Raw genomic sequence first — 20,696 nt, forward strand, 5'->3', positions numbered from 1 at the left:
TCTTTCAACTTGTGTAAATCTGCCACAAAGACAGTATAATATGCATTCCTTATTTAACTAGCACTCCTCAACCCACCATTTTTGGGAGGAATATCACTACTAGTGAACCTCCGCCAAAGTGGGAATGTGCAGAGGTCACTCAAAGAAGAAACCTTTCAGTATGTGGAGTTTTTTGGGAAAAAGCCTCGGCACAGTCATGCTGCCAGTCCACGATCCCCTCTTCCTCAGAGTTCTGTTGCTGTGCCAGGCTTGAAGTGCATGTGGAAGGAACTGAGGCAGTGAGCATGCCCCCACCCCCTTTTCATATGCATGCATCTGGAATGTTCAGAGGTGTGCGCAGGCCCCTCGCCAGGTACTGCGACCTGAAGAATCTCTGTCTGCTGTATCATGGGAACATCTCCCAGTACAGGAATGCACAAGTCTCATCTCAAAGAACTTCAGTAAGTAACCTTTATTTCTGATACATCAGGACACCTGTACTTAAAACTGAAAATGAAGACTGGTATAGACTTGAATCCATGCAGGACCTAAGTGTTCAGCCACCCAGTCCGGAAAAATGTTTTTGACCTCCCCTTCCAAAGCGGATCTACCTGAGTGAGAGAGAATGACATGCTTGGAAATTGTCCTCATGCTGCGACCACTCAGATCACACTGCCTGCCAAGGCCGGCCTTGATTTGAATATTTGATGACAAGTTGCATGTTTAAACACAGTTGACCTGCGGCACATGGTCAAAATTGTGGCATTGTAGCATAAATACTTTTTCATAAGGATCTATGATATAGTACATGAGTGTTGTTAATGCTCCAATTTTGATCAGATGGTATATAAGGATGAAAAAACAAATGTCATTTGCTAAAATGTGTTAGATCCCCAAGGGGCAGTTTGTGAAATTCCACAAGGATTTCTGAGGAATTGGCAGGGTTCATATAGAGCGGATGCTTTAGGTGCTGTCCATAGTATACCATGCAAATTCTAGTAATTTGTGAGAGTAAGTCACACTTTTTGGCAGAGAACATAAGATTTGAACCTGTCTCCTCTTATTAACATTGAAACTGGTTCCCTGCATTCCATAAAGGAGCGTATGGCATTTTTAATCTTATAAAATAATCTGTTCTGCCTGCCTTCAAAGATAGTAAACTAATCTATCTGAAAGAGTTTGACTATTGGTTTTATAAAGTATTCTGTGTAACATCTCAGTCTCTTACATAAAAAATTCCTTATTGTGTAGAGGTTCAGTCCCTTTCTTTATTAATTTAGAATAAGAACAAATAGGTCTGCATAGCTCATCAAAGATACATTTTTGTGTGTGAAAAACTTCTGTTGCTCCAATAAAGATACGAAGTTTTGTCCACTTTTTCCTAATTAGTGAAGACTTTTTTATGTGAATAAAGACCTTTTTTCCTCTGGAACTGAATAATAATGGAGACATGACTAAGACTGTATTTCCAGCTCAGTTACTTGAACTTTCTACAACCCACAGATGCCACGAATGCTGATTTGTAATGGAGACATTATCATTTATTTAAATCTCGATTAGGAAACAATTATAAGTGGGGGTTTAGCATGCAGTAAATTCATGTTACCTTTAATTCATACTGTAGATTGAGTGAATAAGTTTACTGATTTTAAGTAGGGGGAATTATAATGACTTCACTTGGTTGACTCATGACTGCCAGGGTAGAGTTTTGTATTGTTTCTTCATGACATTTATTATATTTTTAGGTCACTACCAGTTTTATCTTGTTGTTAAATTTTATTTTTCCCATTTTAGCACACAACACAGAATCAGTTACAGTTGATTGATATAGCTGTCTTTCTTTTGTAAAGAGAAGCTTTATGAAATAACCCAACGGTTTAGCAGCACTACACAGCTATACTCTTTATTTAAAAATCAATTTGCAGAATTGCTCTGAGTAAAGTTCAGGACAGAGATTTTTACATATAATTTACCAGCGTGGATAGGATAATTCCCTTATTTTGCATATAACTGTTAAATACAAAGAGTTACTTTCAATGCTAGTTGCATTTTTAAAATCTATATTGTGAACATTGTAGACTTTTTATTTTTTTCAAATGTACTGTCTTCCTATGTTTTGCTCTTCCGTTTGTGTTTTTTCTTCTGTTTTGCAATTACTATTTAAAAAAAAACACACAAAATCCCTCTAAGTTATTTTGAGGGAACACAGATTCACTGATGTGTCTGATCTTACAGGCAAGTGATTTTTTTTTTTACAGTACATCATTGTATTTGAATATAGTATCAGAAAGACTCATAAGTTTTACTTTAATTTTGAATTATTAAACCTTCAACATTATTCTATGTGAATCCTTTATTAACCTTTCCTGAGTTAATGTATCTAATACTTTTTTTTAAAACCTATGGCACAGAATATGTGACCTGTCTTAGAAAAGAGGTGGAAAAAAGTATATATCGAGCATTCTCAGTATTTTTTTTTCTTTCCCTCGGCAGTGGATGATCCAGAGTCCTTACAAAGCAGCAACTTTCTTTGGGTGCATTGGAACAGATAAATTTGGTGAGATCCTGAAGAAAAAAACTGAGGAAGCTCACGTGGATGCTCATTACTATGAGCAGAGTGACGAGCAAACAGGAACTTGTGCTGCCTGCATCACTGGTGACAACAGGTCAGATGTCTTTCCCTAGAAGTTTTCCTTGTTCTTGAAGGATATGAGTGCAGATAAAATAGAAGTCTACCTTTTGATTTGGAATATATTTGCAATATTTGACCTTGAAAATGTAATATACACAATAAAGATGCAGTATTAACAACAACATTTATTTGGAGAGTTGAGACAGGCTGGCTCTTCTATTTTTGTTTTCATGTTCTGAATATATAAGGTGCATGACAATGGAAGGGTGTTAGTATACTAATCAGAAGTCCGGCGGTACCTTAAAGACTAACAGATTTATTTCAGCATAAGCTTTCGTGGGTTAAAACCCCACTTCTTCAGATGCACATTCTTCTCTGTGCACATTAACTACTCCAGCCTCACCTTAGTCTCGAGAGGCAGGCAAAGCAAAGAGGATACCCCACCATGCATCTAAGAGAGGTAAAAGGTAATTACTCAAGCCGGAATTTAGCCAGAACACCAGGGTTAATGCCCCTCCCTCTTGTGCCCGCTGTTAACATTGTAGTGTTTACTATAAGTAAATTCAAGATACAGCTTCAAGGTTGAGACAACAGGGCCAGACTCACAGCTGGGATAGGTGAGAGCAATAATTCCACTGTCTTCAGTGGAGCTGCCAGTTAGTTACACACCAGTCTGAACTCGGTTCAGTGTCTCAGTTCACACCAACTTCCACAGCCATGGAAAAGGGGCAAAATATTTCAGACTGGCAACGTAAGCTGAAACTCTGTAGTGTGTTCGGCACCATGGATGGCCAATAATCGACAGTAGCTTTTTGTTACTGAGACCTTAACTCTATTGTTCTAGACAAGGACTGGTACAGGAAACCTTGGGAGGCAGCAGTTAATTCTCAAAGTCCGTCTGTTAATGTAGATGAAAGTTGATTGGCACATCACTATGAGTGACGAAAAAATATTAATGGTAATTAGTGTATTTAAAGAGGGTAGATACAGTTAATATCAGTCCAGTTCTGTCACTATATGGAAGGATGAAAAGTGAGATATTGTTTGTCACTCATGTTCACAAGTTAATATGAGAACTGTAATTCAACGGTGGTGAGTGAGACAATGAATGAATGATATCCTGAAATTGTAACTGAACAATTAGAATAAGCTAACATTGAACTATCCACTGCTAGGTGTTTTATTGTATTTGAGATTTTTATTTTGTTTTTATTTTAATTGATCTGCATATCATTGAAGTTTCACACTCATGACACGTTCATATTGTTTCATCTTGTCTTAAATTAAATAGTAAGTGCTTCATGACAGGGAGCATAAATTCCAGTTTGGTTGTACTGAACATTGTGCTATGGACTCTCACTTCCTGAGTGGAGCATTTGGGTGCTATTGCAATACAACCAGTAAAAACAAAGAGTTTTGAAGAAGAGAATGAAGATACAGTAACTCATTCTGAGTATCTTCCTTGATTTTATTTTCTCTGCACAAAAGGTTTTCTCTTTACTGTTGCTGACCTGCTGATTTTTAATGATGGGTTGCTGAAGACTTGAGATGTCTGTTATTGCTTTCTGGAGTGACTCACAACCATGAGTGCCAACCTCAGGGCAGACTGTCAAGCAGCAGCGGCAGAGACCCCAAACCCGTTTTATGGTCTATAATGAGATTTTCACCAACGCAGTAACACTTGTGAACTCCTAAAGCACTATAAACAGTCTTACTATGGAGTCAGACAGCTTCCTTGGGCATTCCAGTCCTATCTTGCCACCCAGGCAAGCTGGACCTTAGTGATGATTGCTATATTATCAAAGATCACAAAAGATTCAGGTTCCTTCCAGTCCCAAGAGAACAGTTACTTACCTTACGTCATTTGTACCTTAGACCTCTGGCAAAGGTAATGCTTGTAGACAATCCTATAATACACTACTTAAAGATTTATTAACTAGGAGAAAGAAATGAGTTATTCTTCTTTGAATGATTGCTCATGTGCACTCCACAATAGGTGCGTGTGCTTGCCACGTGCACCAGTGCCAGAAGTTTTTCCTTTAGCAGTACCCGTAGGGGAGCGCCCCTAGTGACCCCTAGAGTGGCTCTGCCATGGGGCGGTACAAGGGGAGCTGCACGCTCCCCCCACCCTCAGTTCCTCCTTGCCGCCAGTGAAGGTGCTTCGGAACTGCTCTGCTCCAGCTCTGCTGTTGCTTTCCCTCTTGGACTCTGTTAGGTCATAATTAGCAATGCCTGTAGTTGTGTTTTTTTTTTTTAAGGGTAGTTTTAGTTAGAATTAGTTAATTGCGCCTGCGGTCGGGGCATGCCCCGGGCTTTAAATCGTGCGACACTTACAAACGGCCTATGCTCATGAGGTCATTTGCATGTGGACTGTTTACGCTGTCTGGGGGAAACCCATCTCAGCAATGGCTGCAAGATTTGCAGTTCCTTCAAACCTCGGACTAAGAAGGTAGATGGACATTCGGCTCCGAGCCATTTGATGGAGTTGGCCCTAACCCTGACATCTCTGCACTGCTCCAAGTTGGCCCCGAGCATCGTGGCATCGGTGTGCGGCAACCCAACGGTGCCCTCCACCAGTCGGCACCACTCCCTGTCCATAGGACACTCCAAAAAGGCAAAGAAGAGGTCTTCTCCGCCAAGGCACCGGAGCAAGACTGGGGGAGAGACTAGACCCGCATTGGGCAGCTCTCAGTCCCCATCTGCCTGGCGGCCTCTGACTCAAGTTGAGCGGAGTAGCCTGGCCACTCCGAACTGGCCTCTCTGGTCGCCAGTGGCCACATTCGGGTGCCCTCCCTGCCAGAGGCCCTGCAGGAGGTGGCTTGTGACGTTATCTCTCTGCCGGTACCAGTAGCACCGCTGTCGGCTACCTGGTCCAGAGGTAAGCTACTGCTCAGACCCCCCTAGTCGCTGCCTGGATGGTTCTGCTCACATTCGAGGGAAGGTTCCCAACGCCGTTCCCCGTTCAGTGACCGCCCCGTGCACAGTCCACGCTGGTTCCCATCGACCCCCACCAAGTTGTCTGGCTGGGTACCGGCCATCAGGGGTTCCAGGCACCACTTCACCTCGAGAGAACGTAGATCTCACAAGGAGAGTGTGCCCCGTCAGGACCGAGACAGATGGCACTGGAGGTCATTGTCTCTGAGAAGCTACCATAGCCCCTTGCAGTAAGGGCATCAACGCCGTTCCCGTTTGTCTCGCTTGAAGTCCCCACCATGGCACCACTCCCGAAGCCCCAGGCGTCAATCACCAGCACCCCACCGTTGCGGATCCGCCCATTGGAGTTGGTCATGGAGCAGCTGCTACCAGCAGTACTCCTGCTTCTCCACGCTGGGATCACGGTCTTGTGGTTGGCACTACTCCTGATGCCACCACTCGTCCCAGTCCCGGGATAGTGGTCAATTGTATGCCAGCCTGGCCTCCCTTCAAAGTTGTCAGTCGATGGGACAGGCTAGTCAGGCTGGACAGCCCACTCCACCAGTGCCACAGCAGGTTTGTGAAACAAACAGACATGAAGTTACGCAGTCTGAAGGACTCCCGCAAGACATTAAAAACCCTTGGCCTCTATGTCCCAGCCCTGACCAGGACCAAGTTCAAACCACAACAGGGCATATAGTTCATTGTGGCAATTCAGGACACGACATCGGCCAGAGTCTCCCTCCCACTGGACAGATTTGAAACCCTAAGGGAGCTCATCAGCTCAGTCATGAGGTTCCCCATGACCACAGCCAGAGCGTGTCTCCAACTCCTGGGTCATATGTCGGCATGCACGTAGGTGGATCGTCACGAGAATCAGGGATGCGGCATCCTCCAGCTCTGATTGACCTCCATGTTCTCCCAGTCCAAAGACAGGATAGACAAAGTACTCACTGTGCTCGAACCAGTGATAGCTTCCCTGCGCTGGTGGTCCTCCTCAGAAACATCTCCAGAGAGGTCCCGTTCAGGGGACGTCCCGTCTGTGAAAGTGGTGGCCGACGCATCAGACCTGGGGTGGGGGAGCCCATGGTGGGAAACCTCCGACCCAAGGTCTGTGGTCCACACAGGACCTTATCCTGCACAAAAATGGTCAAGGATCTAAGGGCAGTCCATCTGACATGTGTGGCCTTCCTCTTCCGCACCTGGTAGGGCTAGAGTGGTCAGGGTTCTCACAGACAACACAGCCTCGATGTTCTACATCAACAGAAAGGTGGGGCCTATTCCTCAGCCCTCTGCCAGGAAGCCCTCGACTGTGGGGACTTCTGCATAGCCCTCAATATTTACCTGGAAGCCCACCACTTACCGGGCATCCGGAACTCTTGGGCGGATCGGCTGAGCTGAGACTTCTCCTCTCAGCACAAGTGATCACTGCACCCAGAGGTGTGCACAGGAGTTCAAACGTGGGGGCACTCACCAAGTGGAACCTGTTCGTGACGCTGGCAGAACCACTGGTGTTCCCGCTTCTGCTTCCGGGGAGGGTTCGGCGGAGGGCGCAATCTCTGACACCTGCCTTCTGTCCTGGTCAGGGCCAACTTTATCCATGCCTTTTCCCCGATTCCACTGATCGGCAAGATCTTGAAAAAGATAAAAACGGACAGGGCCCAGGTCCTCCTAATCGCCCTGGCATGGCCCAGGCAACATTGGTATGGGACTCTCACAAGCTCTGGCTGTTGCGATCCTGCCCGGACTTGCTCTCCCAGGACCAATGTCGCCTCTTCCACCCCAACCTCACGACATGGTTGCTCAATGGTTAGGCCAGGAGGAGAGGACTTGCTCGGAAGGGATTCAGTGCTTCCTCCTGGAGGGCAGCCAGCCCTCCACTCCTCAGGCCTACCTGGCGAAATGGTCTCGTTTTTTTTGGTGGGCCGCTGATCGGGGCATCTTGCCTGTGGCTGCTCTGATCCATTTTATGTTAGACTACCTCCTTCATCGTAGAGCCCAGGGCCTAGCACCCTCATCTATCAAAGTGCACTTGGCAGCCATATTGGCCTTCCACCCGCTAATGCAGGGTCACACGATATTCTCTCATACCATGACTGGCTGATTCCTTAAGGGTTTGGATCGCCTCTTCCCGTATGTTAGGCCCCCAGTCCCACAGTGGGACCTGAACTTGGTGCTGGTCAGGTTAACTGAACCTCCATTTGAACTGCTAGCTACATGCTGCTGGTCACACCACTCATGGAAGGTAGCCTTCCTGGTGGCGATCCCATCTGCTAGACGGGTCTCGGAGCTCTGGGCACTGACCTTCGAACCCCCGTACATGGTATTCCATAAAGATAAGGTCCAGCTACAACCACATCCTTCGTTCCTCCCTAAGGTAGTCTCCGCCTATCATATGGGCCAGGACATTTTCCTATCGCTGTATCCCAAACCCCATGCATCCAGCGAGGAGCACCGCTTCTACATGCTGGATGTGAGATGGGCTCTGGCCTTTTACCTGGAATGTACAAAACCGTTCAGGGAGTCTTCGCAACTGTTCATCGCCTTGGCCGAATGCATGAGAGGCCAGCCAATCTCCACTCGACTCCACTCTCCAACTGGATCACCTCATGTATCCATACTTGTTAAGACCTGGCAGGAGTCCCCCTGCCGCTGTTGTGAGGGCACACTCGACCAGGGCACAAGCCTCGTCGGTTGCTTTTCTGGCCCATGTCCCTATTCAGGACATCTGCAGGGCTGCCACGTGGTCATCGGTTCACACTTTCACCTCGCATTATGCGATCGTCTCCCAAACCAGGGAGGACACTGGGTTCAGCAGGGCTGTGCTCTGTCCCTAGTGTCTGTGAATTCCTGCCCACCTCCAACAGATACAGCTTGGAATCACCTATTGTGGAATGCACTTGAGCAGTCACTCGAAGAAGAAAAGACAGTTACCTTTCCGTAACTGGTGTTCTTCAAGATGTGTTGCTCATGTCCATTCCACTTCCCACCCTCCTTCCCCTCTGTTGGAGTTGTCTGGCAAGAAGCAACTGAGGGTGGGGGGAGCACGCAGTGCCCCTTATACTGCACCATGGCAGCACCAATCCAGGGGTTGCTAGTGGCACTTCCCTATGGGTACTGCTAAGGGAACAACTTCTGGCACCGGTGCACGTGGTGAGCACGCACACCTATTGTGGAATGGACATGAGCAACACATCTTGAAGAACACCAGTTACGGAAAGGTAACTGTCTTTTACAAGGTTAAAGTAGGCATACATATGTACACAAATGAGTTATAGTCAGTGGTTTTAAAAGATGACGGATGTAGAAAGATGTTGTAATGTCAGCTCTGAATGTCTTTTAGAGCTAACCCTGGTTGACTCTAGGGATGCCTGCTTGTGTTTGGTAGGTCCAGCCACGTGAGACTCCAAACATCAAAAGAGATCAAAAATATTATTGTCAGCTACTTTTATTTCCTTCTTCCAGAATTCAAGCTGATGGGACAAGCCCGTTTGCACATAGCCTCTTCATGGGAGTGAAGGGAGAGTTAACAAATATGTGATATCGCACAAAGGCCCATTTAGTTTTGATAGACCTTCTTGATGAGCAAGAGACGATCCCTCCTGACTGGGTTCACAGTTTCAGAGAAAACGCTTTTTACAGTTATAACGTGAAAACTTAAATATTACCTTATAGCATGTGATAAAGAAATTGTAAGTGATATTAATGCATGCAGCACCTTACAAGCATTTCATATAGTCTAAAACTAAACACGTTGTTATAAGTTCAGTAACCATCTTAACCATACTAACACACAGGTGAAACAGATTGGTTTCTAGCAATAAATTTGTCAGTGCTTGACTGAGGTCTGAAGCCTTGGCAAGAGCTGGCACCTGGTCTGCCAGCATCACAATTGTATCTTATGCTATAATTTCACGGGATAGAGATCCGTTCAAGCTAGTTCATGTTTTAATGCATAAGTAGGTAGAAGAAATTTCTAGATTTGATCATCTGGAATAACAACTGATACATTTTTCTGAAACTGTTAAATGTTTATTCATTGGCACTAGTTAGCTTCAGTGGACTCTGCTGAACAGAGTAATCATTTCTCAGAGTCCCTAGCACCCACCACCACCCCAAAATGTGTCCGCACTATCCCTAGCACCATGGCACACTTTGGGAAAACTTTACTGTCTGCCCAGCACATTATCAAGGAGCAGCTTGCTTTGCAAAGGGCTTGATTGGTTCACTTGCCCTTGAATGCTCTCTGATAGTATACTTGTGGATTGCTGATCAGAAGAGATTTGGTTAATACAGACCTGAGTTGAGTTGCGGCTGTTTGCAAAAGGGAAGTGGATTGCTGTTTGCAAAGGGGATAAAATTGATTGTGGATTGTTGGGATAGAGAGGACTAAGGAAGTTCTTCCCATAGAATTGTAGGATACTTCTGGATGACACCTGGGACTAGGGTTGCCAGGCATTCGGTTTTCAACTGGAATGCCCAGTCAAAAAGGGACCCTGGCGGCTCCGGTGGGCGCTGCTGACTGGGCCATTAAAAGTTGTCTGCACGGCTCCCAGGAAGCTGCTGGCATCTCTCTCTGGCTCCTACGCATAGGAGCAGCCCTAATGGCTCCACTCACTGCCTGAGCATGGGCTCTGCAGCCCCCATTGGCTGGGAACCGTGGCCAATGGGAGCTGTGAGGGCAGTGCCTGCCGGCAGGGGCAGCACCTGCCGGCAGGGGCAGCACATGGAGCTGCCTGGCCACGCCTCCCTCCACCTAGGAGCCAGAGGGAGATGCCAGCACGTTCCGGGAGTCACCTGAGGTAAGCGCCACCCAGAGCCTGCACCCCTCACCCTCTCCTGCACCCAAACCCTCTGTCTGAGCCATGAGCCCTCTTCTGCAGTCCGAACCTCTTGGCCCCAGTCTTGGCCCCCAGCCCGGTGCCCCCTCCTGCAGCCCAAACTCCTCATCCCCGGCTCCATCCCAGAGTCCTCACCCCAACCCGGAGCCCGCTTCTGTACCCTGAACCCCTTGGCCCCACCCCCCAGCCAGGAGCCCCCTCATGCATCCGAAACCAGTCATCTCCAGCCCCACCCCTTCTCACACCCCAACCCTCTGCCCCAGACTCGTTAAAATGAGAACATGAGCGAGGGTGGGGGAGAGTGAGTGACAGTCAGAGGGTGGATAGAGTGAGCAGTGGGCGGGACCTCGGGAAAGGGGTGGGGCAGAGGGCAGGGCAAGGGTATTCAGTTTTCTGCAAATAGAAAGCTGGCAACTCCACTTGGGACCTGAGTCAAGTGGAGCTGCATCTTCGCTGCAAAGAAATAGGGCTCAGCCTCTGGGTCCCAGCTTGTCTCGAACTTGGACCCTTTAACCCTGCAGGGTCCTGGGACCCTGGATCAAACCGCGGGTTAGCACAATTGGAGTGTAGACACAATGGGGGTTAGCCTGGAGCCCACTCTCAAACACAGGCTTACATTGCAGTGTAGACATATTCACACACACAATATCCATAATTAGCAATACCCGGTAGTAGCTTGTGCTGTGTTCTGTGGATAAATAGAGCACTGCACTTTCAATATTAGTTAATCTTGCTCTTTTTATCATCACAAAAATTCAAAAACCACGTTTAAATGTATTCTTAAGTGTCATTTTTTCATTCTTCATGCAACTGCTTTCTCACAGTGGCAACTAATAGTTTATTCAGCTACAGACAGAAGCGAATTTAACTTTTCAGCTTATTTAGCCAAGAACTACTTTCAAGAGTTTGGTTGAATCAAAGCCACTAAAAGGTGGAGGAAAAGGCTATTTATGCTTCCTTATCCTTTTAAATTATACTTCTGCTTCAGTGAATGATGATCTGGCAGAATATATTCATCTCAATTCTTTCTCCTATTGCCCTGTAGTTTTTGGAGTTTTGGGTCATTTCATATTAAATTAATTCATATTAGTGGAGGTGGTCCCTAGTATCATAAATCTCTCATAGAAAAAAATAACCCTGCATGCACTGTTCTTTTTCTCTTTTCCATAGAAAGGAAGTTTTGCTTTTTCTTCCCTTTACAACAATTTTTATTTTAAAATATGCAGAAGGGTCTAATGCTTAGAGCAGGGAATTAGGGGCCAGAACTTTCCCCATGTGTACAGTGTGTTTGTGGGCAAGTCTTTTTACACCGGAGTGGTTGTGTTAAATCTTTTCATAGTGAAATTGCATACTAATGACTGTGTATGTGTATGCCATACATTTATAGGTTTCTCCGTAAATGTAGATTTAAAAAAAATGTTTCTCAAGTTTTTATGATTTTTCTCTCCATATATATTTATACATGTTATGTAGATATATTTTACATGGACTATTTAACTATTTTACATTATGGTAGCATTCACACCCTCAGATGTAAGTATTTTTAAAGAATCTTTGTATCTGATGGAAAGAACAATACTAGTGTTAAGAAAAAGGATGTGTCTAATTAATATGTGTTTCACTGGTCATTTTAGGTCTCTTGTAGCTCACCTTGCTGCTGCCAATTGTTACAATAAGGAAAAACACCTTGATCTGGAGAAGAACTGGAAACTGGTGGAAAAGGCCAAAGTTTATTACATAGCAGTAAGTTTGGCTTATTTTAAAGTTACGAAAAATTTATGGGTTACTGTACACAATTTCTGTAGCACTGAACTACTAGTGTCCATTTTGCATATGATGCAGGATAACTTTTGTGAAATAAAATGTCTGCTTCTGTTGTAACTTGAAATTAACATCCTTATAAATACCGTTAGTTATATGCATTCTTAAAATGAGCACAGGAAGACATAAGAAAGAACACATTTTAAGAGTTTTTATAATAGTGCATCAAATTTACATTTCACATTTCCTGGCAAATTGTTATGAAGGATGCATAGAACATGTAGAAAAACAATATTAGCCTAATTATTCACTGCAAACAGTTTGAGTTTATTTGTGTGAATTAATTCTTAATTGCTATTTGTTCCATAGTAATTACCATTGCAACTTACAACTTGATATTTCAGAAACAATGATCATGACAAGTCTCTTGAATATGGGCAGAGGGGGCAAGCTATGATTTCAGTGACTAAATTTTACTTCTGGTACCAAGCTTTGGGAGAAAATGAAAAATAGTAGGTTCACAATTAGTTTTCAGAATAAATATTATTTCTTGAGTTGTTTTTTTTTATTTCGGAATTAATCAAACCATATTAGTGTATTTATGTAGATTGCCTTTTGCCTAAATATAAGTGATAATTTTTTCATCTTTCTCTGTTGATATGACCAATGACAATTAGAAAATGTATAAAACATCTATGATAGATTAAAAACATATAATATGCAGATAATATATGCTTTCTGTATGACAGCTGCTGTCATTCCGCAACCTGAGCTATTTGGGAACAGCTGGTAAGAGGTGTAAAAAATTGATTATCCAGGAGGAATAAGTCCATTGAAAATAGTTATTTCTTTCAGCTAGCGTTAATATCTCCTACAGCCTGTTAGTGTGCACTGCTGTAGGCTTTACATGGTTGTTATTGATTCTTGTGTATGGCCAAGGCTGCCCCTTTATAGCTGTCAAACAAATACTTACACTGAGAAGATTATACAAAGGAAAGACATCCCATTGCTTCTGTCACATATTTAAGATGTATTTAAAAAAATATGTATTTCTTCAATAGTCTGCTCATTTTTAATTTATACTTTTAAAAATGGACAGTGTTTTAAATTTCAGATGATTATACTGTAGTCTGTTCTGAATGCCAGACTTGGGGCTAAATGCTATAGGGCTAAAAATTGCAGCAAGAATTGAGTATTGTTAAATGAAGAAGAATGACAAATGTTAGCCAAAGCCATACTGAACTAAGCTGTCTGTTTTCTATATTTGATACTTGTATATAATTATCACTGAATCTTTTAATGTGTGATTTAGAATAATTATTCTCAGTTGAAATGGTTCAGGGAAAGTTGGGAAGGTCACATAAGGGGGAAAAAAGGGATTTTGTTGTATAGAAGTCCACTCTACACTTAATTTTAGTTTTAGAAGCCTATCTTCTGCTTTCAAGCCCCGAGCTCAACCACACATTGAGGCGCCGATTTACCGTACAGATTTGGGCTTATATTAAAGAGAAATTCCTGAAGTCTGATGGCCATCCAGACTTTGTTACCCTCATTGACCAAGAAGCTGAAAAGTTAGGGAATAAGCTTGCAAAACTGAGAATAAAACTGAAGATATGAATAAATTTCAATGGAGAAATAAACAACTGTGAGGAGCTGGGAAATTATATTGGATATTTGAAAATGAAGTTCAGATTCATGGAACACCAGGTTGATAGTGGGACCCGAAGAATATTCTGACAAGAAGAGACCAATTATCATTTTCTCCTCTCTTTTTGTTGCGTTCTTCCTTCAGTCCAGGTCTCCATTGCCTATGACTGCTACAAAGGTGCAGTACTGCTATCACTCAAGACAGTAACTTGGATGATAGACTGCAAAATAGAGTTATGACCCCATCCTTTTTTGTTGATGGTTGCAACATCCCAGTACTTGACAAGGTTCATCAATTTTCATGTCTTCTGGATCCCTGCCATTAATTGTCTGCTGGAAATCGTCTATCTTCTGCTGTCATTGGGACTGGGACACAGAATTTGAACTCAAACTTTGATGACTCATAGTGACCATTTGGAGTAGATGGTTCATTTCTGACTGGGTTTGATAGTGGTAAACTAAAACAATGCAATATTTTGAGATACACATCATTTCTGGATAGGCCAATTAGGTAACATTTCATTTGTTTTTGAATTTGCTGCTCTTGATGTGAGAAATAAATTTCTGAAAATAGGAAATGTTTTTCATGCGTCAACTAACCTCCCTCCCTACTTCCTGGAAAACTAGATAGCCTTTTAAGGGGAGTCTAAGATTGTCCAGTTCCCACCTGACATTTTGTTCAACAGTTCTATATATTAGAACTCTTACTGAATGACTTACTGAGAGCTTTCTTTATCCTCCATACAAGGTACCTCTCAAGGTCTCTGGAACACTTTTCACTTTATTAAACATAGTATCTGTTCAACGTTTAGTCTAGTGTTGCACACTCTCTTTGTAATAGTTTATGAAGGAACCTCTTCAAAGTTCTTAACCATTAAGACTATTTTTGAGATAGCAGCGTTTGCTTACGGAACACACTCTCTCTTTTCAGTTATCCATAGACAACTTAACCGGCATACTGTGCTATCTTTTATGCCCAAACACTCCATTATTTTTTCACCAAAATCATGATATTCAGGATCTCCTATCTTAATGCCCATTTCCTTCCAAAAAAGCTGAGGCATCTCAAAAACATGGATATAAAAAATGCCATACAATTCTATTGAATTGAACAGAAGGCCTTGGAGCTTTAGAATCTGTTCATACACTGGATTATGATAGGCCAAAGAAAAGACATAAAGCCAATAAGCGTTCAGATGTATTATTACTGAAGTATATACTGTAACAAAGTTCCTCCTCTACCTTGGTGGGTCTTGTGCTTATTGGCGGATTTGCTCACCTTGGAGCTTCATGGCAGTCCTCAGCTTGGCCGTTTTTCTGAACCCACAGTCCAGGTTGATGACTCCTGTGTCTGACCAGGGGTTGGGAGGTTTGGGGGGAACCCGGGCACGCCCTCTATTCTGGGTTCCAGCCCAGGGCCCTGTGGAATGCAGCTGTCTAGAGTGCCTGCTGAAACAGCTGTGCAACAGCTACAACTCCCTGGGCTACTTCCCCATGGCCTCCTCCCAACACCTTCTTTATTCTCACCATAGGACATTCCTCCTGATGTCTGACAACGCTTGTACTCCTCAGTCCTCCAACAGTCCGTGTTCTCAGTCTCAGCTCCTAGCACCTCTTCCTCCCAGCTCCTCACACACGCACCACAAACTGAAGTGAGCTCCTTTTTAAACCCAGGTGCCTTGATTAGCCTGTCTTAATTATTCTAGCAGTTTCTTGATTGGTTGCAGGTTTTCTAATCAGCCTGTCTGTCTTAATTGTCTCCAGAAAGTTCCTGATTGTTCTGGAACCTTCCCTGTTACCTTACCCAGGGAAAAGGGACCTATTTAACCTGGGGCTAATATATCTGCCTTCTGTTACTCTCCTATAGCCATCTGGCCCGACCCTGTCCCAATACGCATGAAAGCCTTTTCCTGAGGATATCAAGCTATTCCATCTTCTAGGTACAGATAGGCAATGCTTCCCTAAGACAGTTCTGAAATATTGTGTGGTCCTCTATACATACTTACTAGAGAAGATACATTTGCCTTTTCAAATGTAGCATTCAGTAGAGCAGCATTCAGATGAAACTCATCCCTGAAATCTAATCAATTCACAGAGGGGGAACAGGTCCAAAGAAAAAGAACAATGGACCTATGGCAGAACCCTGAGAGGGAATTTGTGTTACCATATATGAACACAATAAATTCATTCGATCCATCTGGTGAAAAGATCTAGACAGACAGGAAAGAAACTACCAAAGAAGAGAACCTTGAAAACCATAGGTTGAAGACAGATGTAGGCCAGGCTGAACCAATTCTCTAAAGTTTGGAAAACTGAAAAAGATGTCAAGGAACAAAAGAAAAAAACAGAAGAATGATCAATTCTTTTAGCTTTGAAATAATTCCATATTTTAGCAATTTTTCATAATATTTTACAGGTGAGTATCTTCAAACCCCTCCCTTCCACTCTGTCTTAATTAAACACAGCAGTTTCTTCCATTGGCATCGTATCCCACAGATTCTTACCTTATTTTCATTCTGGATCAGCTGTACTTTTGGTGGCTAATTACAGTTTCCTGACAGGACTTTAAGGTTTGCTCACGCTTGGGCACTTACGCTTCCTCGAAGTTCCCATTTAAGAGTTCTGCCAACTCTAAACATTACACTACTGTCTGTTTCTGTAGTCCATTAATGGGCCGTATCCTGAACTCTTATTTTATTTATGTAAGATTTACGTTTCTTAGTGGTTTTCTTCTATCAATATGTACATTCTTTTGGGACTGGATTTTTAGAATTTGTGGCTAAAATTTTCAAATTTGAGTGACCTAAATCTCTATTTAGGCACCTGAATGGTCTGATTTTTTCAGAGACACTGCGCTACCATTACTGTGATTATTTAGGCATCTAAATAGGAAGTCTGATTGTCAGATGACCATCTGCAATTCTTCTTGTGAACTGCAGGTGCTCACACTTCTGAAAGTCAGAGTACTTATTTAGGTGCCTAATTTAAACACTTATATTTGAAAAAAATTCCAAACATTTGGAATTTAATATAATAAAATCTTTATTAATATCTCCTGTGGAAAAAAGGGCTGCCTATTGAAGAGAGCCATTGAGGAGAGCAGAAAAGGAGGGTCTTATTCAGATGTTTTACTTTTTGTTTGACTCTGTTATTCAATAAACACTGTTATATATTGACATGGAATTTTCTGCTTATCCAATGACAAGACAATGGGGAAAAAACTGAGAAAGGAGGAAGGGCTTGTCTTTATTAAATGTTGCAGTTAACCAGGTGGGATTTTAATTCATTTCTGATGATTGATTCTTCTTCCTCATGCAGACAGAATAATATAAACTTTTCCCAATGTGTTGTATGCTGTTGCCATATTTTTCCTCATGTCCCAATTAGATATCACCATTTCTCCCAGTTAGTGTTTCTCAATTTGCTCTTCAGTACTGTACCCACATTAATGAATGTTTGCTGTTGGAGGCGTAGAGTAGGTGAAGTACCATAACTTGTTGCTGTTAATGCATTAATTCCTTATATCTTTGTAATCTTAGAAATTTCTTTGTTTTGCCTTTAGTTGTTCATCTGCTCATAAACAGTTGCCCCTTGCAGAGTGCATTGAAATTACATGATTGATTACCGTTACTGTTCTATTTAGTAACTCGCATGTTAATGTGGTGGCTTTTAGTGTTGAACAATTGCACAGCTTTTAAGAATGTTAAACCAATCAGATCACTTAATTAGTAGAATATCCAAATGCCCCATTCCTTAAAAGGGAAAATAATAGATTGTTGGTGAGGGAATGTCTTTGAATTACTTTTTAAAGTTAAGGCTTGTAAACAAAAAAAAACCTTTTAATTTGTGAGTGCTTAAGAGAAAGAGACAAGTGGGGTATCTTTTATTGGACCAACTTTTGTTGATGAGAGAGGAAAGCTTTCGAGCTTAGACAGCTCTTCAGTTCTAGGAAGTTTACTCAGAGCGTCACAGCTACATACAAGATGGAACAGATAGTTAACATAAGTAGTTAACATATTAATATATTTCAGTGATGTCTCTTTAAAAACTTTGCTATTTTAGTGTCTTCTATGGCTTTTTGAGTAGCCAATTGGCAATTAAAGGATATGTCATCATGTGGCTCAGCTCCCTGCAGGACCAATATTTGCTTCTCCTTTAGCATGGGTGCCTGTTTAATGCCTCTGATGCTCAGTTCTTTGCCCTGGCAGTGCTTGAAATTTTCATGTTCCTCAGTACCTATGAATTTGTAAGAAAGGAGATATAGGGCTGTGATACAGTTCTGTGGTGACCTAGAATCCTATTTTTGACATCTCCGACCCGAGGAATATTTCCAACACACCTCTGAACAGCATACTAACCCACAGAGACCTTCCTACCAACACTACAAAAAGAAGGATTCTGGGTGGACTCCCTCTGAAGGTTGAAACAACAGACTGGACTTCTACATAGAGTGCTTCCGCTGACATGCACGGGTTGAAATTGTGGAAAAGCAGCATCACTTGCCCCATAAGCTCAGGCGTGCAGAACACAGTGCCATCCACGGTCTCAGAAACAACTCAGACATCATAATCAAAAAGGCTGACAAAGGAGAATATGAACAAGAGACTGCTAGGCAGCTCTCCAACATCACATTCTACAAGCCATTACCCTCTGATCCCACTGAGGGTTACCAAAAGAAACTACATCATCATCTGCTCAAGAAACTCCCTGAAAAAGCACAAGAGCAAATCCTCACAGACACACCCCCTAGAATCCCAAGCGGGGTATTCTGTCTGCTACCCGAGATCCATAAACCTGGAAATCCTGGACTCCCCATTATCTCAGGCATTGGCACCCTGACAGCAGGATTGTCTGGCTATATAGACTTCCTCCTCAGGCCCTACACTACCAGCACTCCTAGCTATCTTCGAGACACCACTGACTTCCTGAGGAAACTACAGTCCATTGGTGATCTTCCTGAAAACACCATCCGAGCCACTGTGGATGTAGAAGCCCTCTACACTAGCATTCCACACAAAGATGGACTACAAGCCGTCAGGAACAGTATCTCCGATAATGTCACTGCAAACATGGTGGCTGAACTTCGTGACTTTGTCCTCACCCACAACTATTTCACGTTTGGGGACAATGTATACCTTCAAGTTAGCGGCACTGCTATGGGTATCTGCATGGCCCCACAATATGCCAACATTTTTATGGCTGACTTAGAACAACACTTCCTCAGCTCTCGTCCCCTAATGCCCCTCCTCTACTTGCGCTACATTGATGACATCTTCATTATCTGCACCCATGGAAAAGAAGCCCTTGAGGAATTCCACCATGATTTCAACAATTTCCATCCCACCATCAGCCCTCAGCCTGGACCAGTCCACACAAGAGATCCACTTCCTGTACACTACGGTGCTAATAAGCGATGGTCACATAACCACCAACCTATACTGGAAACCTACTGACTGCTATACTTATCTACATGCCTCCAGCTTTCATCCAGACCACACCACACGATCCATTGTCTACAGCCAAGCTCTACGATATAACCGCATTTGCTCCAACCCCTCAGACAGAGACAAACACCTACAAAATCTCTATCAAGCGTTTTTACAACTACAGTACCCACATGCTGAAGTGAAGAAACAGATTGACAGAGCCAGAAGAGTACCCAGAAGTCACCTACTACAGGACAGGCCCAACAAAGAAAATAACAGAATACAACTAGCCGTCACCTTCAGCCCCCAAATAAAACCTCTCCAATGCATCATCAAGGATCTACGACCTATCTTGAAGGACGACCCATCATTCTCACAGAGCTTGGGAGACAGGCCAGTCCTTGCTTACAGACAGCCCCCTAACCTGAAGCAAATACTCACCAGCAACCACACAACAGAACCACTAACCCAGGAACCTATCCTTGCAACAAAGCCTGTTGCCAACTGTGTCCAAGTATCTATTCAGGGGACACCATCATAGGGCCTAATCACATCAGCCATACTATCAGAGGCTCGTTCACCTGCACATCTACCAATGTGATATATGCCATCATGTGCCAGCAATGCCCCTCTGCCATGTACATTGGCCAAACCGGACAGTCTCTATGTAAAAGAATAAATGGACACAAATCAGATGTCAAGAATTATAACATTCAAAAACCAGTTGGAGAACACTTCAGTCTCTCTGGTCACTCGATTACAGACCTAAAAGTGGCAATTCTTCAACAAAACAACTTCAAAAACAGACTCCAACGAGAGACTGCTGAATTGGAATTAATTTGCTAGCTGGACACCATTAAATTAGGCTTGAATAAAGACTGGGAGTGGATGGGTCATTACACAAAGTAAACTATTTCCCCCTTACTGTTCCTCACGTGTTCTTGTCAACTGCTGGAAATGACCCATCTTGATTATCACAACAAAAGGGTTTTTTTCCTCTTCTGCTGGTAATAGCTCACCTTAACTGATCACTCTCGTTATAGTGTGTATGGTAACAAACATTGTTTCATGTTCTCTGTGTATATAAATCCACTGCATGTATCCGATGAAGTGGGTTTTAGTTCACAAAAGCTTATGCTCAAATAAATTTGTTAGTCTCTTCAAGTGCCACAAGTATTCCTGTTCTTTTTGCGGATACGGACTAACACGGCTACTACTCTGAAACTTTTCTACTCTTATAATTGTGCTCAGCTGTATTTTTGGTTTGTTCACTTCAGAATTGCAAGGTAATATCCTGCTTTCATGTGAGGTGATGGTGCCTAGACCTCAGTGTCACATTTCATTCAACCTGTTTTTCATAAGACGCTAGTTCACCATTATCCATGAGAATCTAAACTTTTGTATGTATTTTCATGTGATGGTAAATCATTCAAATTTTACAACGCTGAAGGCTTACTCGTATGAATCTAAAAGATATTCAGTGATCCCAACTGTCTT

The 20,696-nt window shown here is 43.0% G+C and overlaps 1 protein-coding gene across 7 annotated transcripts in view; it reads left to right on the forward strand.

Moving 5' to 3' along the window:
* The window catches only part of ADK (adenosine kinase), a 553,898-nt gene that overhangs the window by 271,028 nt on the left and 262,174 nt on the right, over window positions 1–20,696 (forward strand). For all 7 annotated transcript variants that reach the window (XM_038408746.2, XM_038408753.2, XM_038408749.2 and 4 more), the window contains 2 exons: window positions 2,473–2,645; window positions 12,000–12,108. In XM_038408746.2, the coding sequence (XP_038264674.1) occupies window positions 2,473–2,645; window positions 12,000–12,108 (282 nt within the window). The remainder of the gene's footprint in view (window positions 1–2,472; window positions 2,646–11,999; window positions 12,109–20,696) is intronic.

This window comes from Dermochelys coriacea, chromosome 7, assembly GCF_009764565.3.
Source record: "Dermochelys coriacea isolate rDerCor1 chromosome 7, rDerCor1.pri.v4, whole genome shotgun sequence".
In the NCBI taxonomy this organism is placed as follows: Eukaryota; Metazoa; Chordata; order Testudines; family Dermochelyidae; genus Dermochelys; species Dermochelys coriacea.